Consider the following 20,427-nt stretch of genomic DNA (forward strand, 5'->3'; position numbering starts at 1 on the left):
CTATCTTCCCATCTAGCACCCAGCACCCCCTCTACCACATGCAGCCCCCAGACCGCTATTGACCAGACAGCACCCCTGTACCCCAGCATCCACCCACCTATCACCCCATGACATCCTCCTCCCCAGCCCCAAGGAAGACACCCCTGAACTTGGATATCCTGTGGCTCTTTGGGGAATGAATCCCTGATGTAGTCAGCTGCCCCTTTTCGAGGTTTCATTGCCCATCTCCCCCATCCCTAATGGCACAGTGTGATATTCAATGATATTCTTGGCTGGTGCTAGCCTGGGCCTGCCAAGTATCTGTTTCAGTGCAGACTCAGTGTGATTTAATGTACCTTCAAACTGCATTAACGCCTCACCAGATTTCCACATGTAAATCTGGCATATTGGCAGGGGTCAATATGGGGAACAGCTAGTCCCATGCTCTGCCCAGGTGCCTCCTTCACCCAGTGCCCAACCTCAGGAGCAGGGCTGGCTCCAGCTTTTTTGCCATCCCAAGCGGCGAAGGGAAAAAAAAAAAGATAAAGCCGCGATCGGCGGCACTTCAGCAGCAGCTCTACCGCGCTGCTTCATTCTTTGGCGGCAATTCAGCGGCCGGTCCTTCCCTCCGAGAGAGACTGAGGGACCCGCCACCGAAGACCCGGACATGGCGCCCCTTTCTATTGGCCACCCCAAGCACCTGCTTCCTGTGCTGGTGCCTGGAGCTGGCCCTGCCCGGGAGGTACAGTGGGGGATCTTGAGAGAAAGGACCTATGGAGATGGCATTTCACAGGAGGGAGGTTCCCCAGTGCAGCATCCCCTCCGTGTGTGCAGGCAGAAAGAATGATGGGTTCTTTGTAATTTATCTTCCATCCTGTGTAGTTCCTGAACTGCCTGAATGAAATCTCAGTTAGCTACTTACCTTACTCTTCATTCCTTAAGCATGAGTAACCTTTGAGTGCATCTCTCAGTTAAAAAGTGTTTCAGTATGACGGAATCTAGTTGATGAGTTATTTGTGTCAGAGGCCTTGTATCCACAGTACTGAATTACACTGCCATAGATTTTTGATATTGCTTTGCCAGATTGGTGAAATCCTATACAGGGCACATATTGATAACTAAGTCAAATTTTTTTGTTCTGTTAAGATGAAATATTGGGCAGAAGTTATAAATAAAGAGTAAGTATGTTTGACTCCTTGGGATACTTGCAAAAACTGTCAAACTACTCTCAGATAACTGGATAACTAGCCTGATGCCTGACACCAGGCTGACCAAACCCAGAAATAATGTCTGTAAGTAATGCAGCATATAGACCTTATATGAAAACAAATTTTCAAATAGTCTTATGAGGATACAACAAAGTTTGCTTTAAACCTATTTGTCTTCCCATATGCCACCAAGTGGCTGGGTGAGAACCCTGACTACAGTAGAATTGGTGCGCAGCTGGGGAGTGAGATATTCTGATGCTGTGAAGGACCCCCACACCTTTGTGCATCATAGAGTTAAAGTCACCCCTGCACAAACACTCAGCAGTAGGCCTGAGCACTGCTCAAGTGCCACTTAAGTTTTATATTGAGGGCTTAAGAATCACATTAGTGGCCAGTAGGCCTTGTGCTGGCACTCTGCGCAGGAGAGAATTTCAACCAATACTGCATCTTGTCAAGGGGGCTCACTTCATCACAGCTAGCAGGAGTGTTCTGGAGGCAGGGCCAGTGGAGCTAGAAGGACCCATCCTGGCACCTGTGAACCTCCCTTGCAGACATCTTTGTTACTTGTATACAAAGCCAAGGTTTTGGCTCTTCAAAAATATTTGTCAGATGAACCTCTATCCCCAGAAGACCTGAATGGGATGGGAATATTAACAAAGCTTAGGTGACGGAATAGCAAAAAGAAGCACTGACCAAGAATTAAAAGGGTGAGATTTGATGGAGGAATAATAAATATATATTGGATTTTTTTAAAAAAGATTAGAAGGCCTGACATTCTTGTGCATGCTGTGTCTCATGAGTAACCTGTATTCCTGCCAGTGGGTTTGTGGATATTATTAAATCGGCCCAATCTGTATATATTTAGTCAAAGATCATCCAGGGATGTAGCTTCTTTCATTTGTTTTAAGTGAATTAAAAATCTGAAGATTTCCTGGGAGCTGGCTTCACTGTCTGTAGTCCAAACCTTTCAAGATGCCTAATGTAGTCTAGTTTGGCTTTCAGAAGCACTGCAAAGTTAAGATGAGAGAAACTACATGGACTGGCACAATCCTAGGGTTCCAAACCGAGAATATGGTAATCCTCAACTTCTGAGCACAGCAATCACCAGAGCTGGCATTTCCCTCTTTGCAGAGCTCCATCATATATTAGGATTGAAATCCTGGCTCCACTGAAGTCAATGGGAAGTTTTGCCATAGATTTCAATGGGGCCAGGATTTCACTCTGGGGTGTCAGTCTCCTCTCACATGGTGTAAATCAGGAGTAACTTGACTGAAATCAATGGTGTAAAGCCAGTGAAAGTGCAGAGGATAATTAGGCTTATAATTTTATAATCAGCACAGTGAATTTTTAAATAGTTTCCAACTGAAGAGTTGCATTTCAAAGCCAATTAAATGAAGGTTAGACCTAGTTGCTTAATTGAAAACATAACAACAACAGGGTAGGCGATCAATGAAATAAGGGTGTTTTTAAAAAAAAAATAGTACAGCAATACTTCTGACCTGCAAATTGCTTTAAGTGCCATGGGGAATCTGGAGCTCTGTAGATCTTGTCAAAACAATACAGTAATATGAACAAGTTCCAAAGAGCAGGACTTTGTAGCTCGTCAGCAAGAGAGAACTCTACAGAGTATTGATTCCCTTGTTGCCTTCATAGTTCTTGGGTCTCAAGACCGAAGCTTGTACAAAATGAGGTAAGACCAAAGAGAGCTCAATACTGAAAAGATTTGCTTTTTATTAGACATAGGACTAAATTCTGCCCTAAGTTACCCTTGTGACCTGGTTGAAGTCAACAGAAAGAGAGTGAGAGTGAGAACAGCCACGTAAAGGATGGAGATCACAGAGAGCAGCTACAACATGGCAAGTGAGGGAGCAGACGTAAGAACAAAATAATGTGAAAGAGAAGAGAAGCTCCTTCTATATTAAGAGTCAAGAGAGAAAGAGAAAGTGGGGTTGCAAGAGGTGAGTGTCAAGGAAGAATTTGGCCAATGCCCTACTATAGAATACCAGTAAGAGGTTAAGTTTTTAGGCGTGCATCATAAAATTCGAGATAGAGAGAAATCCAAATAGAACAATAGTGAGCAACATCTTGTACAATATGTTCTATTGACAATAACCATCACATTTACAAGCAAATTAGCTAAAACATCTGAAGGTCATTTTGCTTTTTCAAACTGGGCCTTCATTTCCTGCTGATAGATTCCATTGGGACAGGTAGGGTATGCAAAATGATATGCCACTTTGGAGAATTAATTTAAGAAGTTTAGTAATGTAGGTCACATTGCAGGAAAATCATAAATGGCTGAACATCATTCAGTATCCATTCAATCAAACCCTCAAACTAAAATGAGAAACTGAACAGCATGGAGTGAGAAGTGATGAAAGTCATGACACTGTTAGATTCTCCATCTGTATGTACATTTCACGCCCAAACAAATCTTTGAATAGATGCTATTAGATTTCTTTATGACTCTTCAGTGCTAGATTTATGAATCCATATCACTAGCTTCAAGAGACCGTCTCACTTTTTCAATTCCTACCATAAACTGTAATACACACCTAGGAAGGTTTAATAAAAGGTCTCTCCAAAGTTGTGGGTAGCAAGATAGGGCCTGATCCTGTAAACCCTGTAGGACTCGTGAGCAGTCCCTCTGTTTTGCAACATCATGTTTCAGCTTAGCAGCCAGAAGGAAGATGTGGTTCTTGCTATTTGCTTAAGCAAGGTAAGGAGAACTCTCTAGGTTTCCTGGTAAGGAAAGAAAGAAAAGTGGAAGGTGAGAAGAGAAAAATGGGGGGACAGATTTGAGAAATGGGAGGAAAGAGGAGGCAAAGCGGGGAAGAGAAACAGGAGGAACTGAAAATATAGGGAAAGAAGAGAAAAACGGGAAGGGGGAACATGCTAGAAAAAATGCTAGAATTATTGTTCCAGTGCTCTGAAGTGTGTTTAGGTCACAGTCTTGCAAAGACTTAATGTACATGCTTAACTTCACGCCTTGGGAGTAGACCCTTTGTAGTCAGTAACTTCACTCAAAATGTGTAAAGTTTTGCATGTGGCTAAGTCTTTGCAGGATCAGGGTCTGTCTTTGTTGATTCTGTTTAATAATAATGAGGGTGAATGTTAACTACTCTTGTAATCAGCTGAAGTTTTTAAGTACTCATTACACTCTATCCTAGACCTTGGGGTCAAGATTTACCAAGTCAAGGTGAGCTGCTAGCTGCTTAGCTATTTAGAAAATCATACCACTTATTTAAGTTTCTAACTGTGGGCTTAGGAACTGAACTTTAGGCTGCTATTTTTGAAAGCCTTGGCCCTGGAGTTTGTATGGAGGAAACTGGGCATGTCTTTGGGCTGGTCCACACTAACCCACCACTTCGAACTAAGATATGCAACTTCAGCTACATTATTCACGTAGCTGAAGTCGAACTATCTTAGTTCGAACTTACCGCGGGTCCACACGCGGCAGGCAGGCTCCCCCGTCGACTCCGCATACTCCTCTCACCGAGCAGGAGTACCGGCGTCGATGGCGAGCACTTCCGGGATCGATTTATCGCGTCTAGACAAGACGTGATAAATCGATCCCAGAAGATAGATTGCTTACTGCCGGACCCGGAGGTAAGTATAGACGTACCCTTTATCTTATCTTGAGCCCTGTGCTTTCTGATTATAGGCTGGATATTGGCACAATTGGCAAATTGACTGTCATAGACTGGTCTGTGTCATAGCAGCGCCATATCTGCTCCAGTCTTGCCTCTATAACTGATCCTTTTAATGTCTGTCCAAACATATACCACAGCAGTAACAAACACCCTGGCTGATATCAACTTAAAACAAGCGGACTCTTCAATAGCTGGGTTGTGATTCCAACATTTTCCAGTGTGTTTCCGTAAAAGCCCCTTATAATGTGAATATTAATCATCTTTGAGTGTTTCTACACGGAATACAGTCTCTTGTTTATGCTGAATAATACAACCAGCCTAATTATTATTTATTGATTGTTTAGAGAGTAAGCAGCAGTACTTGTTTGCTTTCAATATTGGATGACAGCTATTTAAATGACATTGATTTTGTATAGTTAAAATATTTATTATGTAAATATGTATGAAAAATTAGATTCCAGAATATCTACAAGATTTAGTGGATAAAATGAACCTTGAGGCTTTTTTCTATGGAGGTTTGAATCTTGTCAATCTAATCTCAATAATCTTGTAGGAACTATGTTTTCCTTGATTTTACATGATCATATTTTTACATCTGGGCACATCTTCTGGACACAGCACCTGACCCAAGTGTAATGAGGTTCAGTATTAGGAATCACCCTGTGTCAGCTGGTCTTTTTTATACTCTTTTGGAAAAGTGCTATAGAATTTAATAGAAAAATGCAGACTTTTCTATACATTCTCTTGAACCATTCTGTGCATATATTAGAGGATTCCATCCTTGCTCTAGAATGCTATAGGATGATTTTTTAAAAAAACTGTAAAAAGGAATGTATTTGCTATTAAATTCTGCAGGGTTATAGTATGATTTCTATAGAGCTATTTCTACAGAAACCTATTGGCTTCATCCCTATTCAATTCTATAGGAATTTTCCATATGGGCATCCTGCCGTAACCAAGAAATGCAAAACACCTAATTCTTTCCTCCTCCTCGCTTTCTCCTTGCATGGGTGGAGTTTTTGTTCGCTTGGGCTTGCTTGTTTCACAATACAGTTCTTGTCAGAGTAATGAACCTTGCTTTTTGTTTTGAAAGCAGTGCTGCTATTCATTCGAGTCCCTTGTGGGGAGGTGAGTTCTACAGCCTTGATCTAGCTGCTGAGAAAATTCTGTCTCTGGCACTCCCAAATCTTGCTCTCATGATCAACAGACCCAGTCCAGATTTTGCTTTGAAAGCTCTGTTCGGTGATGGGGTCAGTGGAGAATCAGACTGGAGAATGTAGCTGTTGTGAGAGGTTGTGGTTACTCTGAGACATGCAAACTCTTGGGCAGCCTGAACCAAGCCTATGGGAAGCTTTGACGGTGAAGGCAGAGACCTTGAGTTTGACTCTGCATTCAGCAGGAACCGACTGCTGTAAGCAGAGCATTAGAGTGATGTGCTCACAATGGCTTGAGTTGTTCAGCAGGAAAATCGATGCTTTCTCTACCAGGTTTTGGGGGATTTTTTAGATTTGGTGGCTTCACTCCTAGATATCTTCTCTTCCCCCACCATCGCCCCCTTCTACCCCCAGATTCCCAGACACTCCAGGAGTGGAGCTTCTCTAAAGCAGAAGGCACCAGAGTATCTGTACAGTGGTACATCCTTCCACTTCACCCTCTGTCCACCCCTGTCCTGTTTCAGCTATGCAAGAAGCTCATGCTAAGTTCTGCTTCCCAAAAGCTTCCACCACTTTGTGTAGTGGAACTGCACCGACGCTCCACACTCATAACTTCCTGGGGTCCAAATGGAAACATCTGATTTCAAGGAAACTTGGAGCCAAACAACTAGGCTTAGCAACTTGTAGGCAGCCTTCTTAGAATCATGGCTTTCTCACCTCCCAGAAGTGCTGTCTGGCTGCACAGCATGTGGCCCAAGGGTGACAGTGTAAAGCAAAACAAAAGTTTCCATTTATTCTTCTTCAAGTGGTTGCACATATTCATTCTGCTGGAGGGAATTGTGCACCCAGCATATCGTTGTCAGAGAAATTTTCCCTCTGCAGTAAATACCTGGGCAGTCGAGCACCCTCAGCTGCCACACACCACTTCGTGCTGGTATAAAGCCACCCTCTCAGTTCCTTCTTACCACACATGGTGGTTTTTGCAGTGATTACAATCTTGCTGCTGCAAGGTCTTCCCTCATTCCTTGTACAGATACCTGTTTTTACATAAAGTGGCTGCATATTTAGTTAGAGCAGGGATGGGCAAACTTTTTGGGCCGAGGGCCACATCTGGGTGGGGAAATTGTATGCAGCCCGGGGCAGGGGGTTGGGGTGTGGGAGGGAGTGCAGGGTATGGGAGGGGGTGCGGTGTGCAGGAAGGGGCTCAGGCAAGGGGTTGGGGCAGAGGAAGAGTGCGAGGTGTATGAGGGGGCTCAGGGCAGGGAGTTGGGGTGCAGGAAGGGTGCGCGGTGCAGGCAGGAGGCTTAGGGCAGGGAGTTGGGGGGGTGAGGTACAGGAGGGGTTTGGGCTCTGGGGTGGCAGCAGCATGCACCGGGGCCAGGGCAGGCTCCGGGGGGGGGGGGGGGGCGGAGGGCTCTGCGTGTGCTGCCCTTGCCATGCCTCTAGGTACCTCCCCCGAAGCTCCCATTGCCGCGGTTCCCCGTTCCCGGCCAATGAGAGCTGCGGGGGATGGTGCCTGGAGGCAAGGACAATGCACGGAGCCCTCTGCCCCCCCGCCTCCGATCCCTCCGCCCAGGGGCCACAGGGACGTGGTGCTGGCCGCTTCTGAGAGCGGCACGGGGCCCACAGCACCATGGGGGGCAATCCCGTGGGCCGGATCCAAAGCCCTGAGGGGCCGGATCCGGCCCATGGGCCATAGTTTGCCCACCCCTGAGTTAGATAGTCTATAGTTAAGGTAGTGATTAGTTAGACATACGTTTTTGGCAAGTAGGGTTTTTTAGGCCTGTAGGCTGACCAATTCAGTTTTTGGTACCAGAGCTGGAGTCATGTCTCGAACTGTGGGGTTTAAATCATGTCGCTCATGCAGGAAACCAATGTCAGTGAGCAACCCACAATCCAACTGCCTTAAATACTTGGAGGAGTCCCATGTGAGGGACAGATGTCACATTTGTAGAGGATTTAAGCCTCACTCTAAGAAGGACAGAGCTGCTAGGCTTAAGTATATTCTTATGGAGGCGGCATTCTGTCCCCTCTGAGCTGTCCAGTTCGCAGTGGGCACAGGGTACATCAGCTTCGGTCCAGAGTGCTCCCCCTGACTTACCAGGGTCAAGAGCTTGATCACTGTCACTGGTGCCAAGTAAGAGGCACAAGACCTCCAGGGACTCAGTACTTCACTCAACATGACCCATTATACTGAAGCCTTCTAAAAGCAAGGTTCTGGAAGAGATGCTGAAAGGAGGCACTCCTTAAAACACTCTTCAACTGGGAAATGGTTGTCAGCTCCAGGGCCTGTGCCAGGTCTGTCGAGATTGACCCCCTGAAGTGCCCAGTGCAGCTTTTTCAGGCTACCTCCTGATATCTTAGAGCCAAGAGGCATTAATGGTACTGTTGACACCAGAGGTGTATGCAGCTGCTAGATACCTACTTAAGAGCTATTTAATCTTTTGGTACCAGTTTCTCCAGTGGTGCAGGAAGATCTTCAGTCAGTACCAATGCCTAAGGACCCTACTCCAGCTTCTCTGAAGCGTGTGATGCCAATGCCACCTACACTTTACTTACCTCGGAAGATGGTACCATTGAGGGAGAAGTCAGCTATGACTTCTCCGGTATCACCATCCCTGGTTTCTGGCTGTCTCTCTTCAGTACTGACTGGTTCTGCTCCCCCATTACTGGAAGACTCAGATTCTTCGTCTTCTTCAGATTCAGAGATTGGGTCCTATGAATCCCAAGCTAGACAGGAGAGGCATCCTCCGTCACAGACGTGTGTCCCATGGTTCCCACAGCAACCTCAGCAATGACCATCAGACAAGGGGCAATGGCCTGGTCAGGGATGGGGTCCCAGGAACATGTCAATGAACTTTCTGGTCCCCCTGGGTTCCAGCTGCCAGGTCATCCACCTCATTCTCTTTCCTTGGACACATGTCGAGAGCATCAGAACTGGAGACAACATCTTCCTGTTGTCAAGACCAGGACTGGTACCAAACCGGTGGAAGCCACCTCAGTGGTTCCTCCAGCAGAGGAGATAGAGCATACCCTGTTTCAACATCTGTGTGTTTCTTCTTCCTCATCACCAGCTGAGGTGGTAGAGGCAGTGAGCAATTCTTTCCCACCAAATCATTATAGAGCTCACCAGGGTATATTAAAAAGGGTAGCCATAGTCCTGGATATCCAGGAGGCCCATGAGAAATCCCACAACCTGGTGAATATTTTGGCTTCAACAGAACTCACCAGGGTGGCTCTGTCAATCAATAAGGCTATTATGGAGCCAGTCAAGGGGTTGTGTCATACCCCATCTTTCCTCACCCCACAATGAAAAGGGCAGAGAGGAGATACTATGGCCCTTCTAAGAGATTTGAGCACCAGTACACACATCCCTAGATAATGATAGCATGACCTTGTAAGTTACTGATGGTTATTTGAGAAATAGTTATTTACCACAAACTGTACAAATTATGAGTACGATGTGTAAAAGCACCTACATGACTTAAGAGTCTAAGTTCCATTGATTTTTAAAGTCAGTGAAACTTGGGTGCTTTTGAAAATTTTACTCTCTATTACTAAATAAAGAGAGAGTGAAATCCTGGCTCCACTAAAGGCAACAGGAGTTTTGCTGTTGATTTCAACGGGACCAGAATTTCACCTTCACTTTAAAACTGTGTGAGCAGGAGAGATCATCAAAAGAAAGGGTGTAAGGCAAGATGAGGAGCGGGACAAAGACAGAGTCCAGTGAGGCCCATGGAAAGTGGAGAGACAAGACATAGGCATTGCCAAAGCAAGAGGAGGACTGGGGGAAGGACAGTATTGGTTAAGATATTGCGAAGGAGAGAATGGCTGACGGTGTCAAAGGCGGCAGAGGAGTGAAGGAAAATGAAGATGGAATATAGGCCCTGAGATTTCCCTAGGAAGGGGTCACTAGAAATGTTGGTGAGAGCAGTTTAATGGAGTGAAAGGAGCAGAAACCAAATTGGAGGATGGAGTTAAGAGGAGGAACTCAAGGCAGAGGTTGTAAATGTGTTCAATTAGTTTAGAGATAAGGGGGCATGGTAAGACATTTAACTGAGCCATTTAGAGTTGATGTCATAGGGAACGGCCTTCTCTCTAAAAGGCCTTTGTTCCATGAATATAAAAATAAAAATGGTGATTGCTTTGCAATAAACATAAAAACTGCAATTGATTTGTGTTATCTCTTCTCTCTAATTGCCTCATATATCAGTTTGGAATTTAGGGAACTAAATTCATCCAATAGCAAAGAATGTTTTATGGGTCTGCTTCCTAACAGGGAAAAAGGCTTTTTTTCTTTTTCCCTTGATGGACAGTTCATATATAATGAAATGTATTTCCTTGAAGAGAGCACTCACAAGTCCTCCTCTGCCTTAAAATTCCAATAATACTGTGTGCAGGGGTTGTGTAGGCTGCATGGCTGTGCACAGGTCCTTTGCACCCCTATGTGCTAGGGTGGTGGGTTCCATCTCAACTCTGAATAAGTCAGCATGGAAGGTGGGTGGGCAGGCCAGGAGACTATTAGATCTATGTTTACATGGAACTAGTGGGCACAAACCTGTGACCAAAGGATGTGAAGCTAAGAGACTGTTATAGCAGCTGCCTAGAGGCTGCCAAGCTATTCTCCTAATTACAAAGGTAGATTTCATTCTGCATTCCCCATCTAGTAGCCCACACAAAGCCCATTTACTTGGGCTTTATGCAGGAGAGTGATGAATGTATAAGTTTTAAATGCAATAACTGCTGTAATTGAGTTGTATAATCCTGCAATAGTGAGAGCACCAAAAGCAAAGACTTCTTATGAAACAAGTAGAGGGATGTAGTCTTACCATAAGGAAGAGTCCTCCAAGTGTCTGACTGCAGTAAGCTAAATTCTCTCTCCAGATATCATTTTTAAAAAATCTAGGCTTCCGAGAGAAACTGGCAATGTCAATGTCAACAAAAGGAAAGGTCCTGGAAAAGAGAGCAACTGTCAGAAAATGATGAAAAATATCTGCAGATGTCAACTCTGAGAAAACTCTGAGGAAATGTAGCAAGGCATCCAGCGGAAAGTTTAGGAAAGCAGGGCTGTCCTGCCTCCAGCAATTGACCAATAATGGACTTCATGAAAATCTGATCTTACATGAAAGAAATCAGCCAAATGGTTTTAATGGGCAAAGGTTTTGAACACAAGAAGAGAAAGGCAGACTATATAAAAGGACAGTCTGTTGAGTGAAAATGGTTTGGCCTCTGTTGAAACAGTAGCTGTAGGTGTCTTTGAATAGGAGGAGATAAAAAACTAGATTAGTGGCAAAAATAAAATGGAGGATCAAGTTTGAAGATGCCTATCCAAAATAGAATAAGAAACTGATTTAGCATAAATGGAAGTGCTCAGGGCTGAGCAGTATAGATATGAAGTAATCCATCATGCTGTGCCATGAGAAAAACATCTTTTTGGCAGGAATTTCATGCTGCTACATGAAATTGACTTAAAATATACCAACCAGGCATAGCTGGAAAACAAAGAAATAATGCATCCTATGCTCTGAATTTGATGTGGCCTGCCTGATGAATGAAATGTATCCAAGTGCTAAGAAATCCTGTGCCACAACACTTAAACCTTTGGTGCCCTCTGATAACGGCCATTAGGTTCAATGGGTTGATTTTTTTCTTCTAATAAAACTAAATAAAGAGTACAAGTGGCTTGCTAAACACATACAAAATATTGACATTATTTTGTACGTGTTTAGCAAGCCACTTGAACTCTTTATTTAGTTGTAATACTTGTCTTTTTGAAGTAGCCAACTTATTTGAAGAAAAAAAGCACAGTGAAGGGTTCAAAATCAAAGAACACCCTCAAGTTAGCATGAAAGAGGTCTCTTATACACACAAAATTACCATTGAATTCAGTGGGAGTTCTCTATCCTATCTAATATAGCTATGCCAGACAAAAAAATCTGGTAAAGCCAAAATTAAGGTTTTAGGTACATATCTGTGATTTAAGTGCATATCACCTTTCTAAAATATTTGCGTTAAAAATATTTAGAAAGCCAGGCAAGTAGGAGTTAATTTTGACCTTCACCAACAAGGCATTGACTCTAACTCTCAGCAGCAGTAGAGGCAACACAAGAAGTTGCCATCTAAATGCAGAGTCCCACGAAAACTGCATGTTAAAATAAATATGCAAAAATGATGACTCTTGGAGCTATCATTTCACCTTGCATCCATTTCCATTGCACAAGGTTGTTAGTCCGCAATGAACTAAAACTGGACTGTCGCCCAACGATTTGGGTATGTGAGAAATACAGGATTGGACCTTAACTGTTACCTCACCAGCCTACATTTACTTCAGGATAATCCGCAGTGCCACATTCATTCAGTTACATTGTTTGAAAGGCAACAGCCCTTCGAATAATAAAAATACCATTTACAGTTGTCTTACTTTTAAGAAGTAAGAAAAATAAATATAAAAGCAGGAAAGATAGTTTATAAGGGTTTTGAAGTACCGCTTCCGATTAAAGAGCATAATATCATGCCTAAACCTCTAACTCTAACTGAAGGGCTTTTATATGAACAGGTTTTTAATAGCCACGAGGCACAGTCAAATCAAATGGGAATTGGAGTGGTCCTCTGTAATTTGTGTATTAGACTTGGATGAAGCACCAACTGACTGTTTGGTCACAGAGAACTGCCAGAGGGTAATTTGATTGATGGAAAAGAATACAAAGAGGTAGAATAACCAGTGCATTTTCAAGGTATCATTGAATCTAACAAACATGGTGCAGTATTTGCTCAGACATATCTGAATTCCCCTGATCATGTTAGGAAAAATGAAGATCTTATTAGCTTATTTGGCCAAATTCTGCTGTGATACACCAGTGTGATTCCACAGTAACTCCATTAGCTTCAGCAGATATTTCAGATTTACACGAAGGTAACAGAGAACAGACATTGACCCTTGGTAACAAAAACTGTACAGGTCTCCCCAACTAATATTTCATCCGTTTATTTTGATAGACAGAAAAAAGCATCCATCAACATATGCCAAATCCTCAGCTGATCTAAATCAACAAACCTCTGTTGAAGTCAATGCAGCTATATTGATTTACTTCAATTGGAGATCTGGCCCCCTAGATTTTAAATGCCTTTGACTTAAATTAAAAATACAGTCACATAAAAACCTATTATTAGCCTAAAATCAGAGAAGCTGATAGCTTGGCTTGAATTTACTAAATTACTAAAATCTGCAAAGTCACAGATAGTTTCTCACAGTGGGAGGAACGCAGATTAGCCACTGAGCAAAGGCAGCGTGATTCACCCAAGGTGTCTGCTTGCAAAATAAAATTAGCTTCAAGACTTCGCAGATGGTATGGCGGAGCATCTCCTTTGTCTCACATGAACAAATATAATTATGGTGGAAATAGTTGTTTCAGCCTGAGATTTCCACAACCAGCACATGATCTAGCACGGCCGTGGTTTATCACCGATCATCTCTACACCAAAGCGACCTATGAGGAAGAAACAGGGAAGTAGGTGTTTCTTTCCTGCTACCTTTAATGTGTTCTTTGTTTTTTATAATTGTACAACATCTCTGCAATATGAGTACATTGAAGGCACATTTTATCAGGCCCTCTAAGTCTATTTTTAGGCATTATTTTCTGTTCCTACATAGTTTTGTTCAACTTCACAATGATCCCTCACTTGAAAAGAGGAAACCAGAATGAAGGCTGAAGCCATATATAAATCCAGCCCTAACTCCTGCTGTAGAGAACAGAAAGTCACCTGGAAAATGAAATGAGCACCTCTACAACTGAAATCTGTTTCCAACTGTTTCACCCCGTCTATCGTCATTTGGAATGACTCAGCCACCTGCTGCAGTAGAAATCTTGAACCAGCAACATCAGTCTTAATGCCAGTTACTATGCTATCTAGCAAAATGGAGTAAAAGAAGGAATCTGATCATCCAGTGAGCTTCCCTAATTCTGCGGTGTAGCCAGTATAACCACCCAGGACGACACATATTAGTCACATTGCCCTCACTTTATAAAAACATCAATTATCAAACTAGCAACATACTTCTTGGAATGAGCTTATTCAGGAAATATTGAATCTTGAGTAACTGAACAGACTTTTCCTTCAGCCTGGTGCCTCAGCAGATCTCAGACAGGCAGGTATCCTGGGATACCCATACTCTTCACCATATGTCATTCCTTAATGCTGAGTCTTACGTTAACATCTGCAGTCTCTGAATTCGTAGAGGTTTTAATTAGCACCATGAAAAAATGAAGCACAACAGCAGCAGCAACAAGAACAAAGTAGTAGTTGCCACAAAATCTTCTGCATGGAATATGTTACATTTTATTGATTTATTTACTTACTATGTTTTAAATATTTAACCTGGAAAGTCCCGTTCAGATGAAATCATTTCTTTTCTCAGAAACACCACCAGTCAGAAACAGGCTATAATGTAACCTTCATGGCTTTATTGTTATTTGAGCCTTCAGTAGTGAAACTATAGTTCAACTCCTCCCTTGGCCAGCACTGGGAGGAGGAGCGGGTCTTCTAAAAGCCTGATGACCAGGCCAAGATTCCCAGGAAGAACCACAGTAGGGGACATGTCGCTGTGTTCTTTTGAAACATAGCAGAATGCAGCCCCAGCTAACATGCGGCAAACAGCAGCATGTGAGCTAGATGAATGGGAAAGGTACTGCCCATACCCCCTAGCTGGCAGGCCATATTCCCAAGGGTCATGATGCAGCAGAAACAACGGCACTGGGGTCATGCCTCTAACACTATTTTGAGCACTATGTTGGAAATCTTGCTTTTGCTGCTGCACTGAAGGAAGAGGTTCCCACTGATCCTTACCACTCCCGCCCACATAGTACAGGGCAAAATCTAACCATAAGCATATAGATATTACTTAATCCACCACTGAAATATGGTATTCATAAAACAAATACAATCATTACAAGTACTTATGATTAATTAGATACTGTATTGTGTTATGAAGAATTAACTAGCTAATTGTTGGGATGGTAGATAAGGCTTATTAACATTCCTCGGCCTGGTCCACACTAACCCCCCACTTCGAACTAAGATATGCAACTTCAGCTACATGAATAACGTAGCTGAAGTCGAAGTACCTTAGTTCAAACTTACCGTGGGTCCAGACGCGGCAGGCAGGCTCCCCCGTCGATGCCGCGTACTCCTCTCGCCGAGCAGGAGTACCGGCGTCGAGGGCGAGCACTTCCGGGATCGATCCGGGATTGATTTATCACGTCTAGACAAGACACGATAAATCAATCCCAGAAGATCGATTGCTTACCACCGGACCCGGAGGTAAGTATAGACCTACCCTTAGTAAATAAGCATTGAAAAAATATCCTGTTCCTCTGCTCTGTAGGTTTTCCTCTTGGACTAGCAGTCAGTTAGTGTTATAACACTAGCAGTCCCTTGCTAGTTTTTCACTCTGCCAAAGCTCTGTGCAACCTTGAAACAATAACATTCAAACTTGGAAAATTTTCTGGCTGATGTTGCATGACATGAATTATGTGTGTTTTTATTTGCATGAATGCATATGTATTATTATGTTCCCACCTAAATGGGCTTGTGCAAGTAGTACATTTAAACTTCAGATGATGCTAACTTATAATAGAAATAAGCATTTCTTCCACATTAATGCTAGAAATGATCCAACCATTTGAAAATGCTTTGCTGAAATTTTTTCAAGAGCCAGACAAACAAGCTTGAAGTTGTAATATAATGGAACACCAATGACATCCAAAGACCACCGGGTGCCCAGATACCATGGTGATGAGCACAGTTTAAAAGCATGTGTATAACTGAGTCCCCTATAGTTATTTAAATGGAGTATATTCCCTAATACTATTTTGAGGGTTGTACCCGTCACTTGCTTCTCTTTTTAAAAAGCAGTAATTACACGTTTTGTGGGTGTTAACTACCACATGAGTTAATCACAATGAACATTATAATAAAAATGGATAAAGATCAACCACTCATCGTAATGCAGAAAACATTGCCAATTCATTTTCTTTCTTTCTTTTTTTCTTTTTTTGCATCCATCAGAAGACTTTTATGGAAAGTGGTATTGAGGGAGAAAAAAGCCACTTAATCAAATCTAGTCTTCTTTTTGCAGGTGCGGTTAGAGTGGCCAACAGACCTCGCCGTCAACCCTATAGACAACTCATTGTATGTACTGGACAATAACATTGTGCTGCAGATTTCTGAAACTAAGCGTGTGCGAATTATTGCGGGTCGCCCTATTCACTGCCAGGTACCAGGCATGGATCATTTCTTGGTCAGCAAGGTTGCAATCCATTCAACCCTGGAATCAGCTAGAGCAATCAGTGTATCTCACAGTGGGACACTGTACATTGCTGAGACAGATGAAAGAAAGATAAACCGCATACAGCAAGTTACAACCAATGGTGAGATCTCCATAATTGCTGGAGCCCCAACAGATTGTGACTGCAAGATTGACCCCAATTGTGACTGTTTCTCAGGTGAGCAGAAGCTAATCATTTCCCTTCCCTATTTTGTTGAGAGCCCGTAGTCTTGGTTTGGGTTACAGTATCTGCAAGAACAAAAACTGTTTAGTGGTTCTTTTTCCTTGAGAAGCTAAAAAATTCTGTAACAATTTGGCAAATCTTTTTGAATTCATTTAATTAAGCAGAAAATAAATGTGTATCTTTCCACCGTAGGCACTGAAGGAGCCTCCGGGTGGGCTTTATCTACCCTGTTTTGAAGCAGATTGTTACGCACAAATCTAAATTCACTCTGAGCCTACCTTTATATGTCAGTTTTGTCTATCCATTTTCAGATATCACCATCCTCCATCAGAGCTTGGGATTTACTTTCAGTGCTAATTACTTGGAGTCCACATAGCCCTTTTTATCAAGTGTCCCAAAGTGCTTCACATAGAATGTAAAACCCTATTTTATGCCTCCTCTAAACCTGAACCACAGAGGATGTTAAAAAGTTGCCTCTTGCTGCACATTTTAAGTGGTGTAGCCAGCACCCCTCTGGCACAACACATGCTGTGTGTGCCAGTCAACACTTCTGGCAACGCAAGCTGCTCCCTCCTTCACACACCAGAATACTGGGAGCCAAATTATGACTACCTCCTTCATAAATGCTCTGGGAGAGGAGAATGCACTCATTTATTTCAGGCTTCATCTACCACTCCAATGCAGTCACCTCTGGCAGGAAACTTGGTAGCAGTTTAACAGTGCAGAGCAACTCAGCACAACATTTTAGATAAGAAAGCAGAGTTACTGTATCTAATTATAATACTACAGGGGGGAATTGTCAATAGGCTGGCTATAATTACACAGATTGGAATTCGGCCAGGACAATGGAATTAACACCCCTCCTTGGTGCCAGAGGTTTGTTAATGACCAAAAAGCGTTGTTTGCATCTGTGATATGGAGAGAGAAAAATCAAACACCTATGGGCCACAGGTTTGGTTCACTGACACGTCACACTGCAGTAGTAATGAAAGCACCAAGTACACCTCTAAGTGACATCAGGTTCAAATATAGGGGAGATTGACCTCCGAAGTCTCCACTCCGTATGACCATATTCAATTAGTAAAGGACAACAATGGAGATTCTGCCAGCACTCCTTAGGCTGCAGTGACCTCCTGGCTGAAAAGTCTGGAGGAAGAGATATGCAGTGCAGTCCAGTCCTGATAGTAGCCAGTGCTGGCTGGGAAGGGGGCATGGTTGATATTTCTCATTCGTTCTGTACTACAGTTTATTACAGGCTGGTTGTTGGGTTGGGTTTTTTTGTTGTTGTTGGGTTTTTTTAATATAAAATAATCTGCATTTGTAATTGTATCCAAATTACTGCTATTTATTTTATGAGTGGATATTTTATTTATGGAATTATTGTACTTTGACTATATGACAGTGGGAAAGAAGTGAGGAGAGAATCTTCAGTTGTCATTATTTTATGCTTTCGCATCTTACAATGTAATAGTTTTCCCAGCAGCAGGCTTTTGGATTTAGCAAAATTGGTGTAACTGAGATAATTGTATCTTATTGTTAATCTTCAGTGATGCTGATTCAGAATTACACCATTTTAGATAATGGATTTTAAATTCATTGAAGAAAAATTGGTTCACTAACTCTTATCAAAGATTCTGGAGGCAGAGTGTGATGTCTCACACTGTGAAAAGGTAAACACAGAGATTATGGATTATATTTCTTTTCCAGGTGATGGTGGATATGCCAAAGATGCAAAGCTGAAAGCACCTTCTTCTCTAGCAGTCTCTCCTGATGACACACTGTACATAGCAGATCTTGGCAATATTCGCATCCGTGCAGTCAGTCGAAACAAGGCTCATCTCAGTGACATGAATATTTATGAGATTGCATCCCCAGCAGACCAGGAATTGTATCAGTTTACCACCAATGGGACCCATCTTCACACACTTAATCTGATAACGAGAGACTATATTTACAATTTCACATACAATGGAGAAGGAGACATTGCCACAATCACTAACAGCAATGGGAATTCAGTTCATATTCGCAGAGATGCTAGTGGGTTGCCTCTGTGGCTAGTGGTGCCTGGAGGCCAGGTGTATTGGCTAACAATAAGCAGCAATGGTGTTCTGAAAAAGGTATATGCTCAAAGCTACAGCTTAGCCCTGATGACATATCCTGGCAACACAGGTCTTCTAGCAACCAAAAGTAATGAGAATGGATGGACAACAGTTTATGAGTAAGTTCCTAATTTTAAACATCTTTTTCTTTACTCTGAAGTCTCATAAAGCATGCTATTTGGAATGAAAATTGTATTTTTTCAAGCCATTTCTAATAACAACAGTTCCAATAACTCGGCACGAGACAAGACATGTAGAGCTGTTGCATAAGCTTATACACTACACAGCAGTATTAATTCTTAAGTGTCAAAGCCTGCTGTATGTGAAAGCACCATACTTAGTACATATTAAGTGTTACAAAAAGTACTTGAAATTATACTTCGTTTGCCCTTTGTTATTTAAAACCAGGGCCGGCTCCAGCATTTCTGCCGCCCCAAGCAAAAAAAAAAAAAGCTGCGACCGGCAGCGGCAATTGGAAAAAAAAAGCTGCAATCGGCGGCGGCAGTTCAGCGGCAGGTCCTTCGCTCCTAAAGGGAGTGAGGGACCTGCCGCCCCCAAATTGCCGCAGGTGCTGCCCCTCTCCCTTGGCCGCCCCAAGCACCTGCTTGTTAAACTGGTGCCTGGAGCCAGCCCTGTTTAAAACCCCTGCTGTCTGTAAGGTATGTTTGTGACTTTGGTTAGACAGCAGCTGGAGGAACGGAGAGAGAGAGAGCTCTAGTCTAGAAACCAACTGAGGGAATGAGGAGGGTCCATAAAAAACTTTGGAGAGAGACCTTTTTGCATCTTGGATTGCATTTAATTGAGTTGATCAGTGTGGTTGAGACTACAAATAAGAATAGAGGCTGTGGCAGTAGCTTTGTTACTCAGGAAGTTAGCAGAAGGTGGTTGAACAGGTGAAGATGCAGGTGATGAAATGGAGCAGGAAATTTGCCTTGGGGAAGAAGGTAAGAAGGGAGAAATAGTGTTAGCAGAACACTTGACTTAAACTTGGAGAGAGTGCTGCAAGAGGAAATAAAGTTGGGGATCTTAAAGGAATGAAAGTACAGAGATAGAGAAAGATGGAAAAGTTTTCAATAGTAGGAAAAGAGGATATATAATAATTAGCAAGGGAGTCCAGGAGAAAGGCCTGAGGAGTGGTGGATGCTAAATATAAACTTGAAAGGACTTCCAAAGAGCAAGAAAGGATGGTAAAAGGTGTCAGTCAAGCAGTGGGGATATAGGAGCTATTGAACATTCAGACTAACTGCATGGCATCCCAGAGGGAGGTTGCACCTAAGAAAAGGTTCATGTTTGCTTCAAGGGATGTGTGACACTTCAGGATTCCTTATTTTTTACCAATTGATTTTAGTGTTGCTGGTTAAGGATACGAAAAGTGATTGATTAACTTATGCATATTAACACTGTGATATTTCAGAGGTGCTAATAGGAAGGAAGGTTAAGGAATGTTTTCTTTGTTGGACAGTGTGAAAAGAATGAATTATGGTCCAAGACTAAAAGTGGAAATAATCAGATTAGATATAAGCAAAAAATACAGTGAGAATTAGGTAATAACCAAAACTGCTTAGCAAGATAGTTGAGGTACGATCATTAGAGGGCTCCAGAAATATGTTATATAAAGTCTGAGTGGGATTGATGCAGAGAAAAACTGCTGCTCGTTACATAGGTTGTGATTGGATATCTAAGATTTTTTCTCATCCTGGCCTCTATAATTCTGTCATAGACAGATTAAAAGGCTTGGCATAAGCCCACTAAAATGGAGATGTGTACATTTTTGATGGTGTGCTGGAAAACAGTACCATATATGTTCTTCCTAGTCCAACTTTTGA

At 42.6% G+C, this 20,427-nt stretch overlaps 1 protein-coding gene across 15 annotated transcripts in view; it reads left to right on the top strand.

Moving 5' to 3' along the window:
* TENM1 (teneurin transmembrane protein 1) overlaps positions 1-20,427 on the top strand; it is a 1,376,511-nt gene that overhangs the window by 1,318,236 nt on the left and 37,848 nt on the right. For all 15 annotated transcript variants that reach the window (XM_065556633.1, XM_065556629.1, XM_065556628.1 and 12 more), the window contains 2 exons: positions 16,130-16,496; positions 18,210-18,720. In XM_065556633.1, the coding sequence (XP_065412705.1) occupies positions 16,130-16,496; positions 18,210-18,720 (878 nt within the window). The remainder of the gene's footprint in view (positions 1-16,129; positions 16,497-18,209; positions 18,721-20,427) is intronic.

Source organism: Chrysemys picta, chromosome 9 (assembly GCF_011386835.1).
Source record: "Chrysemys picta bellii isolate R12L10 chromosome 9, ASM1138683v2, whole genome shotgun sequence".
NCBI classification, from domain to species: Eukaryota; Metazoa; Chordata; order Testudines; family Emydidae; genus Chrysemys; species Chrysemys picta.